The sequence below is a fragment of the Panthera tigris genome, chromosome C2 (assembly GCF_018350195.1).
Source record: "Panthera tigris isolate Pti1 chromosome C2, P.tigris_Pti1_mat1.1, whole genome shotgun sequence".
Taxonomy (NCBI): Eukaryota; Metazoa; Chordata; class Mammalia; order Carnivora; family Felidae; genus Panthera; species Panthera tigris.
In genome coordinates, this window is record NC_056668.1 from 106,581,998 (window position 1) to 106,602,238 (window position 20,241).

Below are 20,241 nucleotides of genomic sequence, written 5' to 3' on the forward strand. Positions count from 1 at the left end.
AAAAAAAAGGTTAGAGAGGGAGGGAGCCAAAACATAACAGACTCTTAAAAACTGAGAACAAACTGAGGGTTGATGGGGGGTGGGAGGGAGGGGAGGGTGGGTGATGGGTATTGAGGAGGGCACCTGTTTGGATGAGCACTGGGTGTTGTATGGAAACCAATTTGACAATAAATTTCATATTAAAAAAAAAGAAAAAGAAAAAGAATTAAACTCATGATTATCCCTCCCTTGCCCCTGAAAAAAGTCTAGGTTTTCTTTTGGCATTTTCTATATGAGTAAACACAACATCAGTCATTCTGCCACACCACTCAGAGACCCACTGCCCTCTTCCTACCTCCACCCAGTCCCTCACCCAGCATCATGGATTTGACCTTCTCAATGGCTCTCAACTCTGTCTACCTCTCTCCATCACATAGAGTAAGATACCATAACCTCTTACTTAAAATAATGGAAATAGCCTCCTAACTAAGCTACTCTGGACCTGCCAATCAGCCTCCCACACTGCAGCCAGAATGACATCTTCAAAACACAAATCTGACAGTGCCTCCCCCCCTTGAAACCTTACAACAGCCCACAGCTCTTAGCTTAAAGACCAAACTCTATAACATGCCTCTCATAGCCTCACATCCAATGGTAGTGCATAGTACCCATCCATTTCAGTCCCTAGCACACAATGCTCAATAAATATTTACCAAATAAGTGAACATCCAAAGTTTGTATCTTCTCAGAAAATGTTTGGTAAAATTTTTCTCAGGCAAATGGTGACAGAAAACAAATTAATGAATTCACAGTGATTCATTTTCAGAGACAAAGTATTCATATGATAACATTTCCAGTGTAATTTTCGTATTAGATGTTTTCATTGAATAAACAGTATCTTCTTAAATAAGGTCTTTTCGAAAGCAATATGGGCAATCATTGTAATTAACAGAAAGTGACGTGTTGTGTGTGTGTTATATGTCTGGTCATGAGCATGAGCATGATGGTATGCATGTTATAGATAAAGCTTCCAATGCCAACATTGTAAAACTTCTTTTTTTGTCAAATGGTTTGAACCATAACAGATGGAACTTGTGTTAAATCATTCTACAAAAGCATTGTAGACAACACCTTAGGATCTTCTAATATACCAAGAATGTACAGGGAGCTAGGACAATAGCTAGGATGTGCTCAACTTGCACAACCCAAACCAGATGACAAGTATGTCATATCTCTTTTTCCCTGTGCAAGGAAAGCAGCTCTACAGTACACAGTGTGGGAAAGTACTCAACATTTACAACTGTCTAAAATCCTATGGCCAGGTTTGCCAGGAAGACCTATCCATGAGATCATATTAATAGAATAGCAGTGTGGGACCAACATAAGAAACATGTGTGGAACCCTTTCTTATTCAAAGCTCAATCCTGAAATTAAGCAATTATCTTCATTCATTTCCACCATCTCTGATCTTTTCCCATTGGTCTCTAGCAGTCATTACTAGGCAAGTCTGGGCCAGTCCTCACTGATAGCTTCCCATAAAAGGCACAAAGGTGATCGTGGTTACTGCGCACAACTACTGAACAGATTACCTTTTTATCAAGTGGCTTTAGAATTTTTGTTTCACTGATGATACAATAAATAAGCCAAATTCCACAGACATTGATTCTGAGCATTCTTTTTCTGTAACTCTATTGATTTAAGCCAAGGATATGCGTATTATCCTATACTGCTATCCTATTCTTTAATTTCATAAAAAGATCATAACAATTTTCTATTCATTATTGGTTTTGCAGTTTAACAATTCTGTGTATTCTATGACCTATTACTGTCATCTGCCATGAGGCTGCTATCATTTCCTAGAAGTTCTTGAGCTACATGAAAATCACCTGGGTATCTTGTTAAAAATGTAAGGTCCCTCACCCCACCCCAAAATTATGATTCAGTAGCTTTGGGTGGTACCTTGGGATGTGCATTTTAACAAGCCAGTGAATAATTCCAAGCCAGCGAATAATTCTGAAGGTGGCCTTCAGAATACAGTCTGGAAAATATTGTTCTACAGGCTTATATAATAATAGTTCTGAGGCTTCTTTAGATCAATATTTCAGTGACTGGTAGAGAAGCCTAGAGAGCATACTATGTTCTGATGGGTATAAAATTATTAAGGAAGGAAGCCATTCAGTTACATGTGAAAATGTCATCAAAGAGCTGCTGTCAAATTGAGTTTTTTTGTCCTATTCTGGACTTCATAGCATCTTGTAGGATGTTTCAAAATCTATGCTGGATTATGCCTCCTCATTCATTCACTACTGATAAGTAAATATGGCACTCTAAAACACTGGCAGGATATTCACTAGAAACATACCATTTGTTACAATCCTTAGTGATTTCAAAAACCACAGATGCTCAGTTTACTAAATGTGGCTCCTATGCCCTCCTCATTTTAGTGCTTCTACCCCTCTTTAAGCATTTCCTCTATAATTATAGTTGGCTTTATCAGAACTGACACACACACACACACACACACACACACACAAATTAGTAAAACCACAGAAGGGAATTCAAGTAAATCTGAGACTCTCCGTGCATACAAAGAAATACCCCACAGACTGTATAGGAGTTGTAATTCCCAGAAGCAGTAATTTCAAGGGCAAGTTTTTAAAAAGATACTTTTTCTTAGTTCTTATTTAAAAGCTAAGTATTTGAGATGTATATATATTTTTTTCTTCCAGAAGTTGCCTTCTTTTAAAGGTATTTAACAATCAGGAAAGAATGATTGAGAATTCAAATATCACAAATTAAATTCATGGCAATCTCAGTTATGGGTTATTCCCGCACATCCAATGTTTTCAAGCAAAAGTTACATAAGCCAAAAAGCATACAGTATAATGGATTTCTGAGTCTGAATGGCAGTCACTTTGCAATGTGAATAGTAGTTATATGGGGGTTACCAACTACTGTCCTAAGAACAAGCAGGAAGTCTGGAAGAAAAGGGAGCAACCGCAGATGATGTAGAAAACACTCCCAATGCAGCCCAATCCCTACTGGATTGGTTTCAAAATGGCAGTCTTGGTGAATAAATGAACTAGTTATACAAAAACAGAAGAGTTTACCTCCCTTTTGGGACTCTTTGAATTGCCTGTCACATCTTAAGTTCAAAGCCTAAAGTCCTTGAACCTTAAAAGTGTTCCCTGTCTCACTCTGAATTCTCTTGTTATTCCTAATGCCTTCATGTGGATTTTACTTCATTCTTGATTTGAGGGAGGGAGGCAGATTTTATCCTGGAACCATTAGGATATGGTATTTATAAAAAAACCATCTGTTCATCATCACAATAAAAGGATGGTGATGATCATTTTATATTGATGATGATATCGTGATCATGATGATAGTAGCTACTATTTATTTATCCCTTACCATGTACCAGACATTCGGTTAAGGTTAGCCTTAAAGACACTTTTGTGTGCCTTTATTTATGATGGATGAAATCCACTTGGGAATGGATGGTGAACAGCAAAATACAAGCTGAATTTCAGACCCTCCTCACCACCTTGGCTGAGTGCTCTTGTGCAGTGAACAACCTGCACAGCCATTTGTGGTGGCCCTGTGGCTAAGCATTACAACTCTAGAGGATGAAGCTGAAGTTCAGTGAAGTAGCTTTCACAAGATCAGTCAGTTGTTAAGTAGCAGATTCTGAACTTCGGCTGAGGTCTGGCTCCAAAATCACTGTCCTTACCCCATAAACTATAGGCCTATATCAGAGAAACTTTTTGGTATAGCTCTGTATGATCTATTATAGTGGTGAGTAAACATGACATTCAACACGCTATGTTTAAATAAATTATAAATTGCTAACGACATATTCAGAATTGCAACAAACCTTAAAACAAGATGGAGACCTTGAAACACTGACCTCTAGTGCACTTGAGATAAAAGGGATTGTATGACTACAGAAATTATTATTTTTCATTATGTTCTATCACAAAGCATCAGATTCCATTTTGCACAATGTCCAAAGATCTTTAGGCTTAATCTTTCCCTGACTCTCACACCTCATCTCCTGCCCTCAAAGTCCCACCGGGCTTCCATCACATAGAATGAATTAGTTTCTAGTATGCATTGCATGACTCCTATCTAAGCCTTGCCCTTTTGCAAATAGCTTTGGCTTTTTGTTTTTTTCAGGATATCTTTTCTTCCTTTACCTTCCTTATTGTTATTTGTTCTTCAGAATTCAGCTCAGACACATTTATTCCAGATGAAGCTTTCCTGCTTCCTCTGCCCCAGTTAGGAGGTATCCCTCCAGTGTGTTCCGGTCTCCACTACCTCTGACTTTCAGTTACAGTTGACCACTAGGGACAAAGGCAGATGATCACAGGGAGGAAGCAGAGTGAGGTAGGGTTATTTGTTCCCACATTCCCCTCTGCTTGGTTGCTGCAGGCTAACTGTCCTGTGCCCAAGGCCACAGCTCATGACAAACAGTGTTCTCCATATAAGTTTCCCTCCAAGTCCTAACTGTTCTCTCCCCTTTCCTCTTCATGCAGAGGGTGTTATGCCTCCCCATGGTTCCTGGCCCCAGAGTACTATGGTGCTTTTCCTACACCTTGCCCACATCTGTGTAAATAGCCCCTTTATTAAGTCCTTCAATTACCCAGCTTGAGGTGTCCTCTATTTCCTGCTGAGACTCTTCTTGACATATAACTGATCCCATCTGGGGCCCAGGAGGCCTCATGCCTATGCTGGCTGGACCCACACAGGCTCTAGGCCCCTGCTTAGTTCTTAAGAAAAGCAAAGTCCTTTCTAACAAATATTCAAAAGGACCTTCAATTAAAGTCCAATATGACCTCACCATGACAGTTTGATACCCAATCTCTTTCCTGGATCTTACACCTAGAAAATCTTGAATTGCCTTCACACCCTCAGCCTTCCACATATGGCTTTCTTCCAAAGCAACAGTTTTATGAATTTGCTCATGTGTTCATGGATCTTTCCAGATTTTTAGGTTCTTTTCTTTTCATGTGCTTTCCCTTACACACCCTTCTTGTACCTCAGTCCTTTTCTGCCCTCTTCCTAGAATACCCTCTCTCCTTTCCTTAGCCAAGACCCAGCTGCCTGGTCACCTCCTCCCAGCCACAAGTAGAATTTCCTGACTTTGCATATTGTAGTGCTTGATTTTTACCTCTCCAGTGGCACTGTATAATTTGTAAAATGCTTTACCTCCACCTACAAGATGATAAATTCAGGCTCTCTCTGAGATGAGCTTTGTAACTCCATCAGATCCAAACACAGTACTTTACAACTTATCTGTGAACAAAAGTATGTATGCGATGGCTGGATAGCTGATAGATAAACAGAGAGGCATTCTTTATTGCATTACTCTTTCTGCTGTAGGGCTTCTCAGCTTTAAGGTATCTGTCTGGCATTACTTCACTCTTAATCATCCACTTCATGCTGAGTAAGATTAGCATCTTCAAAATTCATTTTTTATCAACATAAATATCTTCAACTCTTGGTGCACAAAAGAAATATAGTTAATGTATAAACGTTTATATTGACCCTCAGAAAGACTTTTAAGTTGATAAACACAATAACAGTTTGGGTTCCAGTTGCACAAGAGAAATCAGTTTAATATTCCATAGCTATTCAGCCACTGACATTTAAAAAAAAGAACAAATCCGGGGTGCCTGGGTGGCTCAGTTTGTTAGGCAACTGACTTTGGCTCGGTTCATGATCTCACAGTTTGGGAGTTCACGCCCCGTGTCGGGCTCTGTACTGACAGCTCAGAGGCTGGAACCTACTTCAGATTCTGTCTCCCCCTCTCTCTACCCCTCCCTTGCTCATGCTCTGTGTCTCTCTGTCCCTCAATAATAAATAAACGTTAAAAAATTTTTTTAAAAAAAAGAAAAAAATCCAGGTTGGTAGATAATGTCTTAGCCACATTGTGGTGCTTTAAATGAAATAATGCATTAATTGGCAAGAAAGAAGATGATCCTGTGTGTGTTCCATGCAAACGAGAGTTTCGAATACATGATTGTTCTCTCATAGTCATATTCCACATGTTATTTTTCAAATCGAATATAAACACCTTTTGAAAGAGTTCATTCCCTGATTTGATCATGAAGAGACAGTGTTATCATGAGAATTATTGCTTACAAGGACATGATATGGGCAATAGACCTAGTAAAATGACACACGACCTCTGGTGCATATGCCAGACATACTTGCAAAAACAAAAACTAAGACGTGGGATAGTAACAAAAAATTTTAAGTCTTTTTTTTTTTTTTTTTTTGCCTTTTGAAACTATTATTAAGTTAATACTACAGCTACAAATAGCCTGGATTTTATGAAATTATCTGAAGCTGACTTTGATGCATAAATTTGGGCCCTTACATGAAGCTTGTTTAAAGTTCTGCTAACATTTCCTTCCTACAACCCTTTCCATGGACTTTTTCCCTGAGGTAGTTTTGGCTGGGCTACAATGAAAAGTCTCTGCTTAGTAGCACTTCTTGATAGTCCTCTATCCTTTTGTGCCCAAGTAAGCCTTTCATTTTGTCTTGAGTCTTCCATGATCATTATTGTCATATGGTCATTATGCAGGTCTGTGGGTATGATATGTTACCCACTCCATGTCTCAAACAATTCCTTCAGCTGTTTGCCAAGTGCTTCTTGCAAACTTTTGTCACATACTCTTCAAGTGCAACATTTGGATCTGCTGATATGTCCCGATTCGAAAGACCCCCCGAAAACAAACCACCAGAGTCCAGGGTCAAAGCCAAGCGGCAAGGGTCATTTATTGCAGGTTCGAACCCGGTCCTCCGCGCACTCGTTGCCGGTGATGCTAAGAGGCCCCGAGTAAGGATCTTACAGCTTCTTTTATAGACAGGCACAAACAAGTTAGGGATTTTTTTTAGAGGTTACAGAGCTGTTGTTGGTTAACATTTAAATCTGAACGCTCAGCAGAACTCGAATTGGTTCCCGCCTTTATTTCAAACCATTCAGCAGAACTTGATTGGTTCCTGCCTTTATGTCAGACTACAACCGGGCGCGCCCTGGCTGGTTTCAGGAACGGCGGGGGGAGGGGAAAGATCTTTTCTTTGCAGTTGTGAGTACACCTGGTAATTTTTCTCTTAGCCTCTCACTGCCTTGAAGAGAAATACTTGAAGTTAATCCCCTAGGTCAGATCCAGAAGGATTCATGTGCTTGAATATTACCTAAATCAACCATGATTTCAAATCAGGTCAAATATCATGACTATTTCAAATGCTTCTTTGAGTAAACATGGAAGATGGAGACTAGAAAAATGTACTCTTATGAAGGCGTTACATTAAGTCATCTTGCCATTAAAACCATTGTAAGAAAGAAATGTGATTACAAACTATGAGGTAAAGTCTTCAATAAAAGCAGGAGATGGAGGAGAAAGTAGTGCTACTTACCTCGTGTCCTCACATAAGTTTCTTAATTTTGAATTGTGATCTCAACCTTTTTTTAAAGTAGGTGGGATTGAGCTGATCAGAAAACTGCATTTGAAAGGACTCCAATCTAACCTTCTGAATTCTTATGCAAAAATCCTTGAACATTATAATTAGGTTAGCAATTTTTCTCTACTGTGAAAGCATAGGAAATGGATGTTTTAGTTTAGGAAAGATTTTAATGTAAATTCTGGCCTGGGTTTTTCATTGTTTGTTAGAGTTTGTTTTCTTCTTCTTGGATCTTCCCTTGGACCTTCCGTTCCTTCTGTCAGACAGGCTGCTGCCCCCTTCATGACTCAGCAGCACGCTGTGAGTAAACACTGAATCTTTGGTCCAGGCCCACACTGGGAGGCTCTTCTGACTCTCTAGGACATACAGAACAGTGAAGACAGAGCATTTGCAGTAACTGCAGAGTGTGGAGGTTGCACAAAGGAAGCAAACACTGTTTATGGAAAATTTAAATATGCAAAGAGCATTATTGTCTTTAAGAATACTCTAAATCAGATGATCTCTAGCAAAGCAAAACAGAACACTGATATCATTTTCTTGTATCTATTGTCAATACTGCTTGAGTTCCTGCTTTCCCTATGCTCTGCTGTGCACATTACTAGCCACCATGAAGTTGCTCTAGAGATGGGAGAGATTTCTCAACACTGACGTCTCAGAATAAAGGTCCCTTTGAATGTCCAAGCTCTTTCTTAACATATGTGCATGTGCACCAATCCTGCTTCATTTTCATCATAGCCCTGTCACTATCTAACAATATATTTGATAATGTTTTCAGTTTTTAATTTGGGGTTGACAATGGAACATCCAATTGAAGAGTCATCAGACAGGAAGGAAACATGGCCAAACTAGCCTTAGTAGAATTTTGTTTATGGAAACTATGTATTTCATATATTTCATCATTCTTATCCCGAAAATGCTGTCAAGGTGGACAAATCCTCCTTATCTAAGGTAGTTATTTGACTTTTACTAGAAAACAGAAATGGTAGGATAGGAAGGCTAGGTTTTATTTGCATGGTCAAACAGGCACTGTCTAAATTTCCAAATGAAGGAACACATTTCATTACTTTCAAAGTGCTATGAAAATTGAACATAATATATATAAGTAAGTATTGTCATAGTCCCCAGAAATCAGAATTCATATGAATTTGGAGAGTGAATCTTATGTAGTTGGCAAAAGAAATGGAATTCTTTAGTTGAACATTATAACTTCTGATATTGTAACAAATCTAACTCTATGATGATGTGCAATCATATGCATTCTACCTCACTATAAAATAAACCTTTCCATTCAACAAATATTAGTAAATTCCCTATATCTGCCAGGCACTGTATTAGATGCCTGGTGATACATGAGCGAACAAAGCAAAGATCTTACCCTCACAGAGCTTTCAGTTTAATGGGAAAGACAGACATGAATCAGATAAACACCATAACTATCTACCAGTAATGCTTGATGTGAAAGAAACATGCCAGATGCTACAGAACATATGGCAGATGAATGCACTCTGGTCTAAGTTTGGGGAAGGTCTCCCAAAAGAAGTAACATTTGAGCTGATGCGTGAAATAATTAGTTGTTCAATGGGTACATGCAGAGTGGAAAAAGGAGTGTGTGTGTGCCAGAGAGTGGAAATACCATGTTCAAAAGTGTTGGGCTTGCCTTTGCAATGTTATGTCTTCACCTAACATCTTTGAGGGCACTGCTTTGACTTTTGCTGTTAAATAACTAAATATACTTGGTTTATAAAGTTGCATTTCTAAGCAGTTCATGTGAACAGAATATCATGAAACAAAAGAGTTAAGCACAGCGGGCTGGATGTCTGGATATCTGGATCCCCCCTAACCACTGCTAACCAGATGCTCTTTTAGTGAACTATATTCCTTTTGAAAATCTCAGTGAGGTCTTTCAACACTTTCTCATTATCATATCTAAATTGTGCATTCCTTTAGGGACAAAGGGGGAAAGGTTAACCAAATTCATAATTTATTAGCACACTCTCCAAATATGCTTACTGGGTTCAGGTTCATTGTACAATTCTGACTTTTGATCACTTGCCAAATAAATAATGGAAAATAAAAGGCTTGATCATTTTCTTACCTTCAACAGTTGTAAACCAAGATGGCCAGCCTCTCATGGAAGGAAAACTTAAAGAGAAGCAAGTCAGATGGAAGTTCATCAAAAGGTGGAAAACTCGTTATTTTACGCTGGCCGGAAATCAACTTCTGTTTCAAAAAGGAAAGTCTGTAAGTTTCCCTCTTGTCTTTTACACTTGCATTTTTAAGGTCCTGTTCTCCACCAAGCAGCTAGGCATTTTGTCTTGAGTTAAAACACCAATAATTTTTCCTTTTCCATTTATAATTTTACAGCATCATTTTACTGCATATGCCCCTTGGACTGTCTATTCTGTTCAGCCCTACATTAGTTGGTTCACTGTCTCTCTTCAATTTATTATGGTAGATCTTTTTTGTTGACTTAAGTTTTAGAAAGATGAACTGCAGAAGAACTACACAGCGAGCTTGACTTGAACAGTGTGCCTTTTGTTTCCTCATAGATCAGCTACATAAATTAATGTCTTATGATATGGACCTTGATTTCATTTATACTAAAGGTTATATTTGGAGGCAGGGACCCAAGGAAGGGGGACAGTAGGCTGGGAGAAAGAAACAAAGGCTGAGTTATTTAAGTCCTTTTTGTAGTCAGCTAAGTTCACATTTTAGGTATTTAGTATTCAGTTAATGAATAGAATATGATTCTAAAAGAATTAATAAATATTCATGTAATATAACTTTCAATCTGAAACTAGGAGGCTCAGTAAATATCTGTATTCTGAATTTCTAGTGGGAAACTTCCGAAGCAGCATTCTATTCTAATAGACAATGCAAAGTTATCCCCTTCTTTTCAAATCAGTTTTATTTATCATTAAATTCTACTTATTCAGGATCAGGAAAAAAGAAAGCTTGACCTACTTCTTGGATATTTTGAATATAGTAATAATAGCTTATCACATGCCATGCTGGATTGCCTTCAAGAATCCTCAGAACAGTCCTTTGAGGTCAGCACTATTGTTACTGCCATGTTGTGGATGCTGCGTCTGGGGTGACTTGTCCTCCCTCCTTCCCTCCCTGCTGGAGGGTGGAAGCATGTTCCTTTGGGCTGGGCCATCCCAGCAGCTTCCACAACTGAGAACCCTTACTTGCCTGTGTCTTTCCTGGGAGGGGCAGGCACCAGGTTAGTTTCAATGCCAAGATAGCCTTGTGGAATCTGACTTGAGCAGGCAGTGGAGGCACTTTCAGTCTTATCTAGCTACCAGGCAAGCCAGGAAGGGCAAGACGCTGGCCTTTGGATTCTTGTCCAGTCCCACTTTTACAGGTATTATTTGAGCCCCAGAATCAGAGTGATGGAGAAAACATGTTCATATGCCCACATGGCCATCTACTCCTGTGCAAAGATGCCCCGAGAACACACATACAACACCCTGCTCACACCTCTGTACCCATTGTGCTCCACTCATGGCCTTTGGGACCCAGGATCTGTCAGTTATTACCAGGAGTTGTCTTTGGTCCTGGTCAAAGACATCTGGGAAATACAAAGGAGCTAAAGGCTCTGACAAGTCTTGCAGGAAAGGGCCCACTTAATTTTGTTTAGTGTATCTCAAACTTGTTCTACCATATGGTTCCTTAACATCATGTAACATCAGACCCTGCCTCACTCCCTTCCCCTTGTGAGAGAGACAGAGATAGAAAGAGACAGAGAGACAGAGACTCTGACTGGCTTGACCAAGGATAGAGCCAGTAAGGCAGAAAGGGATAAAACTGGAGTCAGACACAGGCTGTGTGACATCAAAGCATGTTGTTAAATGAAGGCACCGTCCTGCTTCCCATGAACACTTAAAATACAGAGCCAGTGGCAAACCAAACTGTTTCTGAATTAATTAATGAAAGATTTTAAATTATTTAAAATTATGAGTCAATGAGAACATAGGCACTGTGTCTTTAGAATGCTCATTATAAAATTTATTTGAACTTTTTACTCAATAGCTATATAGTATCGTATATCTGAATTACAACAAATTTTGATCAAACGCTTTTTTAATCAATAAAACTTGAAGTTAACTTTCTGAATGAAAAAAAAATTGGTGATACCTATGCTAAACTCGTGCTGCTTTCTTCATCTGTGTGTGTTGTAAAATGTACAGATGGACCTTTCTGTGGCTGAAGATCTTTTTGAAAGGGAAGTAAATGATGTGCTCAACTTAGACAGTTATTTATTGGCGGTTTAAAGAAATTTTTTGTTAGCACTGCTCCATATTGAAGTACTTGAAAGTGTTTAAAATGACCATCTGAATTTCCTGTTTTTATTAAAGTAATCAGAATTAGAAGTTAAGATGCAGTGATCTCTTAGATCCCTTGAGATGGAGCAGAGTTAGTGCATAAAAACGTCTTTCCTGAACTCAAATAACCACCTTTAGACTTCTTGATTCAGAGCTTTTTAATAAAGCTTAGCGAATAAGCTATCTTATAGTTGGCTAACTTGTTTGACATCTTTAGAGGGAAATAATGGTTGACATTTTAGAAATCTGACAGAACGTGTGGCTCAAATATTGGGAAGTGATATAATGTACTCTAAAGACCACAGCAACTTCCCTCTCATCCCCAGGGACACAGGAACCTAGCAGTGGTCACCAATCCAGCCGAAGCTTCTGCCCCATCAAAAAGGACCTTTCTTGTAAATGAGAAAAATGTGCATTTTTAATAAGAATTGAAAGACTATGGTGTTATTTTTTTACTTTTGCATTCTTAAGGTTTTGATCTCTACCAACCAGCCAGGCAAGGTGCCCTTTGACTTCCCGTCCCATGTCTCTTGGGTAATTTTCACTGTCCCTCTTTAGAAAACTGTGGTAACTTTTTGTTCTCTTGATCAATTCCTCCATGTATCAATTTCTATACTACAGACTAATTCAAAGAAATATAATCTTATTGCTGTCAGATATTTACTAGAAACCAAAGTAAACTAACAAAGTATTAGGTAATACACATATCTTCAAACTTTATTCTGTCTATTCCCTAAAAGAATTTTGAAAAATCTGTGTAATACCTTGTAGCATTTTTTTTAGTCAATCATAAGTTTAAAAAGTCACACAAACTGTAATTTCTGTTGAATTATAAATATTATCATTTTCTTTTTTAGGCTTATTTACTTATTTTGAGACAGAGAGTGAGAGTGGGGGAGGGACAGAGAGAGAGGGAGAGAGAGAGAATCCCACTGACAGTGCAGAGCCTGATCCAGGTCTTGAACTCATGAACCATGAGATCATGACCTGAGCCGTCATGAGTTGGACACTTAACCGACTGAGCCACCAAGGCACCCCTAAACATTATCATTTTAAGATAAAAAGACCACACCTCTCCTTTCAATATGACCACTGGGCTAAGATACCATAGCAGTTTGACACCTAACACCGTCCATTAAAAAAATACATGAATTAGTTCATCTTTAATCAAAATGGTTACATGATATCATTTTTCTTTGAAATAATATTTTTTCTACTCCCACAGCATTTATCCTGATCACCCAATCATTTTTCACTACCATAAAACTACACATATAAATTGAAATTTAATTATTTTAATTTTTTATTACTACCAGTCACTCAATGCTAAGATTTTTAAAATATTTTTTAAATTATATCACTTATGCAAAGTCAAAAGTGTAATACAAAATGTAATAAATAGTTACTAAACATTAAAGAGTGAAATGCTATTGGAAATGCATCTCTTAATGAAATAGCTGGAGAGTGATTATGTTGCTTTGGTTGAAGGACACTTCTCTGAGATCAATATTTTGAGTTGCTTTTCTTATTTGTTTGATTCTTCTGAGATTTTCCAAGTTGGACAATACACCATGGTAAGTTTGGGATGAGTGAGAAGGTGCCTTTCCATTGAAGAATGAAAAAAGGGTGACTGCCTAGGGGAGGTGGCAAAGGAGAATTGGCAAGATCCTCAAGAAGAGACGCATGCTCTAGGAGACAGATGCGTTCAGGGATGTTGAAGAAATTGCTGTAAAGAAGTATTTGATCTCTTGAAACCATTCATACTAGCCTGTTGTGATGACCCTCGTGTTGCAGTGATCTTTAAGCCCCTGCTTTGATTCAAGAAAAATGTAAATCATTAAGTATTCTTTCAGTTAATGTTCATAGACAAATCATGCTTCCAGAGCTCCAGTGTGTTTCAAAAACAGTTTGATCTACATAAACATTAGAACTCTGTTTCTTCAATTAATACCGCTTTCTCAGAGATAACACGCAGGAAAATTCAATTTCATGCTTCCCCAAGTATCTCAAATGCTGACTTAATAGTACTCTATTGTACTGTTGCATTTTGCCCTATTGATACAGTGTTGGTATCAATAAAAATGACATAAAATCTAAGAAATATGAATTAAACATTTCCCAAAACTCACCGTATAATAATTTCTTCCAAATTGGCCATCTTGTCCCAACTTAATATACTGTAACACAGGGTCAATTGCTCACTCCTTCCATTGGTCTAATGACTCTGTGAGGCCTTAGCATTTAAAGTAACAAAGCATATAACAACTATATGCAGTGAAAGGCTTCTAATCCTCTTGGAAAATTCTCCAGTTGCCAAAGATCTTTTCATACTGTGGGAACCAGCTCATGTTCTTTCCTTCCCATATGCATTTCAGAAAGATGATCCTGATGACTCCCCAATAGAACTCAGCAAAGTACAGAGTGTGAAAGTTGTGGCCAGGAAACGCAGGGACCGCTCCCTCCCTCGGGCTTTTGAAATCTTCACAGACAATAAAACCTATGTTTTCAAGGCCAAGGATGAGAAGAATGCAGAAGAGTGGCTCCAGTGCATCAATGTGGCTGTCGCCCAAGCAAAAGAAAGGGAAAGTAGAGAAGTAACCACATATCTGTAGGGATTTGCAAGCCGACCTCACACTGATTGTATACAATGGGCATTGCGTTATCACTGCCAATGTCAAGAAAAAAGAGTTAAGTTAGCCAAGTCACATTGTGTTTTTACTGAATGGAACAGTTTTCCCTAAAAAGCAGAACCCAAGAGTGGCAGGATTTTTATACATTTCGTATTCTAATGGCACCTGCATTAACTCCAGAACATCTGTATGATGCATTCAGAAAAAGGAGCTACAGATGATACAGGGAAGAAAGGGGAGAGTCAGGGATCTAGGAACCCCTGTAGATATGCCATTGTAAGTTGTAAGAATACAACTTCACAAGGTACCTGAAATACTTATCCCAAGGAAAGATCAAGCACCTCTGATGAAAACTACAGTCTGTCAAAGTATTAGAAGAAAAGTACAGCCCTATGAGGAAAAGTCAAACATATAACTTAATATAGACATACAATTATGTTTATTCTTTCCTAAGCAAATGAGGTTAACACATGGTAAAATTGTTCTCAAGTGAAGACAGTTATGTAATTAAATGTCTGTCTTTCTGAACAACTTATCTGATTGTTCTGTTTAGGTTCACATAACATGATCTAAAGTTTAGGTACTTAGATATATCTATTGCCCAAGGCAGTAAGTGTAAGCTACAACAAGCACAGAAAACCATTTTCACCATCTTCAAAGTATGTGCCATTTCCATCGAGTTTTGAGATGTTACAGTTCTATACTTTTCTTCTTTATATTCAGACTTTTAATATCTCCAAATTACATTTTATGGTTTTTTCCATCACTCATATTAAAAAAAAAAATTAAGCTGTGGCGGGCAGAATTATAGGATGATTCCCAATGGTCTATACCCTGACCCTTCCCCTTGACTTATAACTTGCTTCTAACTAATAGAATATGGCAAAAAGAATAGGATAGTCTCTCCCATGACTATGGTACATTACATGGCAAAGGTGAAGAAGTTTCTTAATCAACTGACTTTGAGTTAGTCAAAAGGATATGCACAAAAGTGTGCATGATCTAATCACATGAGCCCTTTAAAAAAGAGTGAACAAGTCAGAGACTCTCTCTTCCACTGGCTTTGAATAAGCAAACTGCAATGAATTCTACGACTTTAAGGGAATGGATTTTGCCAACAGCCAAGGAGCTTGGAAGAAGATCCCAGCCCCAGCCAACACCTTGACTGCAGCTTTGCAAAACCCTGAGCAGAGGACCCGGGTAAGCCATGCTTCGACATTTGACCCAGGAGAACTTTGAGATAATAAATATATGCTGTTTTAAGTGACCAAGTGTGTGGAAATTTGTTCCATAACTATAGATAATTAGTACAAAAGCTAACTTGGAATGCATATAAGAGGACTACAGAAACCTAGAAAAAATGTAAGTAGTCAATTCCCTTAATTCTACCTTGACTCTACTGATAACTCATGAGGACAGGAACTACATAAGAGGCCAAGTTTGAAAAAGGAAACAATTGAATTTTAACATGTAAAGTTTGAGGGTATTGGGAGTCACAGAAGTTATTACAAATTGAAAACAGTTCTGGGGGGGGGGTCAAGACTTTGCCTCATGGGATATATATATGGTCACCAAAGATGTGGAATTTGCTGAAATTACTCAGGAAGAATAAGACAAAAGAACTAATAAGGGCTTCTTTGGGATACCTAACTTTTAAACAAAGGAACACTGGATTGGCTGGTTTGTGTTCAGAGATGTTATAGACCAGGGGAAATAATGTCACAAATGCCAAATAAATAAGGCTTTCAGGAAATGGGAGAGATTAACAATGTAAAATCCTGAAGAGTAATCACTTAAGATAAAGAATGAGCTTTACAATTAGGAAGCAGTTGGCATTATTGGTAGGAACAATTTCATTGGAGTAATGACATAAAAGTCAAATTTCAGTGGGTTAAAGAATCAAAAGGAGATTAGGAGTTTAAAGCAATAATTGGACTCTATTTTCAACAAATTGGGGCTAAGATACAGAAAGTGTTTTGTTGTTTGTTCTAAAGATGAATTAGACTTGGGGCGGGGTGGGGGGGCGGTTGTTAACATGCAAAAAGAAAGAAGAAAAACAACTCTGCTTGAGCAAAGTTTCCAGAAGTGATGGGAAAAGGATTAAAATTCATGCCGTAGCAATTTATGAACAGTTAGCAAGCAACAGGTACCATGCTTGGCCTGGAGATAGAAAAATAAAAGACCCAGCTCTTCCCCTCAAGGATTTTATAGCGTAGTAGAAGAGATAATCACATAGAACAAAAATTGAAATGCTCAAGTGCCTTGATGAAAGTTTGCACAGGGTCCTGTGGAAATACAGGAGAAGACACCACTGTAATTGACTCTGAACTCAAAGCCAAAGCATGGGCTCCCTCACTGTTTCCCAGAGCTTGTTAGAAAATGAACTTGTCCTAAAGAGCTAAGAGTGTTGTGGGCAGACAAGGAAACAATGGTCAGCAGAGGGAACCACACTGCAAAAGCACAGGAGGGAAAGGGAACATGGTCCATTTGCAAAACAGCAAGTCCTTATGTAGGATGGGAACATGGGTGGGGGGCAGGGAGGTTGCTATTGTGCTGTTGAGGAATAGTACATAATGATGCTGGAGAGACCTATAAGGCCACAGCATAAAGAGCTTGGTTCCATACTAAGGATCTTGAACCTTTCTTTTTTTTTTTTTTTTTTTTTTTGACGTTTATTTATTTTTGAGATAGAGACAGAGCATGAACGGGGGAGGGTCAGAGAGAGAGGGAGACACAGAATCCGAAACAGGCTCCAGGCTCTGAGCTGTCAGCACAGAGCCCAACGCGGGGCTCGAACTCACGGACCGCGAGATCATGACCCGAGCCGAAGTCAGACGCTTAACCGACTGAGCCACCCAGGCGCCCCTGAACCTTTCTTAGAAAGGTTTTAAGATTTGCATTTAGAGAAATAATTTTGATAGTGGTATACAGAATGGATTGTAGAGATATACAAAGTTGTAGCAGGGAAATCATTTGGGACATTCTTAGAAGTGGTGAGGTGTAATGGCAGAGGAGACAGAGGGGAATGGAAATGCAAGAAAAATAGTGAATTAGTAAAATGAATTGGATACTGGTGGTCTGGATGGAGCCGGGGTATAGGAATGGGAAGGAGTCTCTCATGACCCCTACGTGCTTTCTTAGGAAACTTGATGCATGGTGGTAGCATTTACTGAGATAGAAAATTCAGAAGCAACAGTTTAAGAGGTGAGGCAAATGGTAAATTTAATTTTAATGTATATATTTAGAGTATAGATACATGATTCATCTTAGACTAGGGAGACATCTTCTCCTATGAAGTCAGGCAGGAAAAGGTGAGCAGACATACAGTTGTAAATGAGTCTCTAAATATTATGTTGAAATCTACCAGCCATTCTTAAGAGTCAGTTGAGTAACCAAGCTGTTTAATTAATTAGAAAAAAGCTGGTAACAGACAAATAGAATATTAAGTGACACCACATTAGTTATTAATTTAAAGGCCAACAATGTGTTCAAACCTTTCGTAGGAGAGAGATTACGGTAAAACTCAACCTGTCTTTATACTGATTCTGTTTTCACTGAATGCTTATCCTAAGAAAGAAAAGAATGGACCCACCAGCTCAAGTTGAAAGAAATGAATTATTTTTGTTACTTGTTACAGTCCTTGTGATTTCGTTAATTGGATGCCTCTAGTTTAGAATACAATTCTCAGAGCCTTTGGATCAAATCTAAAGAGAAATAAATGTATGAAGTATGAATAATGATCTTTCTGGTTTCATTCCATGGTGCTGTAGTAATTCCAAATGCAAACAAATTCTCCCAGGTTTAGAATCACACTGCAATTTCAGAATCATCAGCTTCCCACTGATATTTCTGGCACTTCCACTGCCATTGCCAGCTAGCTCACCACAGAGTGCCCTTTCCCAAGAGGGCTGTAGCTCCTGATCCTGAGCTAAGAAGAAACCACTCTTCTAAACATATTTAAACCTTTAAAAATGTTGGGATGAATACAATTATAATCATGGTTAGAAATTCAAGTGGTTTTCATTTTCATTCTATTTCGATTCTTTTTCCCTCTCAGATAGCTGTGGAAACAAACGTTTATATGTGAGACTCTCATCTGGTTATTTCTTGAGAACCTGGAGTTTGGCGAAAATAAATGTTCCATATTTTGTTAACATGACTTTTCTGGAAGATCCTTTGTTGGTGAGGTTGAGAGACATTTATTCGGTCATCTCCAATTCACCTACTTTCTGTAGGCACTTTTGGGCCTATTATTGTAACTTTATTCTCAGGCATAAATAAAAGATTACTGGGTTGCAAAATTACCCTTGGGAAATTTATCTTTCAATTTAAAAGTAAATTTACATTTAAAAATTACTTTTAGGGGGGCGCCTGTGTGGCTCAGTCAGTTAAGCTTCTGACTTCGGCTCAGGTCATGATCTCACGGTCTGTGAGTTAGAGCCCCGCGTCCAGTTCTGTGCTGACAGCTCAGAGCCTGGGGCCTGCTTCAGATTCTGTACCTCCCTCTCTCTCTGACCCTCCCCCATTCATGCTCTGTCTCTCTCTGACTCAAAAATAAACATTTAAAAAATTTTTTTTAATTGCTTTTAGGAAACAGTTGCAAGATGAGGTAAGGGAATATATAGGCGGAATTCATGGTGCATTGCAGAGAAGTGAATACCATAAATGCTCTAGCCAGGATTTCTAGTCCCCAAAATCTAAGTTTTGAGATGAAAAACTCAAAATGTCATCTTGTTCCAGAATAGCTCCAGTTTATAGGCCTACTGGAGCGACTCTTCCCCAAAGGTGCTTGTGAAGGACAGAGGGGTTGGAAAATCAGGGAGATTTCGACAAAAGCAGTGAAGTCTAGAGAAGGTGGCACAGGCTGTGAGCACAGACACACGAGGATTCAAGTCCTAGCTCTACCAAAACTAAATTACCAGCCTGAGCAAATTACTCATCTCTCATCGCTTGCTTGGGAACCATAACGTCTATGGAACAGAACTGCCATGAAGCTTAAATGTCAAGTAATAGCATCCAGCAGAAAACCATGGGTACTTGATGGCACTCCATTTTTTACACACCACTGAGGGAGGAAAAAAATCCTACAAATGAAATTATGATGCTATGTCTTAATAACAATATAATCAGTGCTGTTTTACTTCCAAATGTCTTTTATCTACTCTGAGAGATTTAGCAGTTTCTTCTGACTTTAGGTACCTTGAGTGATGTGTGACAGGTAATCCTTTTGTATCTATTTCAGCAACAAAATGAAACCCAGCCTCATCTACATGTTGATCTCTTCCTTTATTGGATAAAACATTTAGTGGCTGCTTTGCAAGACTTGTGGACCTGTAGTCATTTCTCCAGTGATGGCTCTTCGGTTCCCTGATGCCATATTTCATCCCACCCTTCTATTTCTTTGCCTCTCTATGTACATGATAACTTTTTGTCTCAAAATCAAATGATCTTATTATTTTCAAGACATGCTAAACAGCAATTAACATGTGTAGTGTCGACCATGCACATAACTCAATTGAAGTAACAACACAGAGCACTGGGACCAAGTTTGAGTGACACCCAGTCGTAGTCATTCCTGGTGGATTACATCTGCAAAACACACTGATTATCAGGCACATCCCAATTTCAGAACTTAAAATATGGGAGAAAAAATGTAAATAAATGAGCAAAAGTATTAGTTTAAGAGTTCTACATGCATTTGTTTCACAGTTATCAAAACTGTATATAAAAGTTTTTTTGTGAACAGTAAAGCATATTACAAAGGTATTTTTTGTATTTAAAAATGGTTATAATTTGCCCAATACATCCATTCTCAAAGGTATGAGATCAGC

General features: G+C 38.5%; 1 protein-coding gene across 4 annotated transcripts in view; it reads left to right on the forward strand.

The window, feature by feature from the left end:
* VEPH1 (ventricular zone expressed PH domain containing 1) overlaps positions 1–20,241 on the forward strand; it is a 243,464-nt gene that overhangs the window by 221,829 nt on the left and 1,394 nt on the right. Inside the window, exons 12-13 of one of the 4 annotated variants that reach the window (XM_042999266.1) lie at positions 9,557–9,693; positions 19,653–19,854. In XM_042999266.1, the coding sequence (XP_042855200.1) occupies positions 9,557–9,693; positions 19,653–19,781 (266 nt within the window). In that variant the 3' untranslated portion in view covers positions 19,782–19,854. Of the gene's footprint in view, positions 1–9,556; positions 9,694–12,106; positions 12,218–14,155; positions 15,672–19,652; positions 19,855–20,241 lie in introns of those variants that run through there. The other 3 variants (XM_007086266.3, XM_042999267.1, XM_042999268.1) reach the window with 3 other exon arrangements.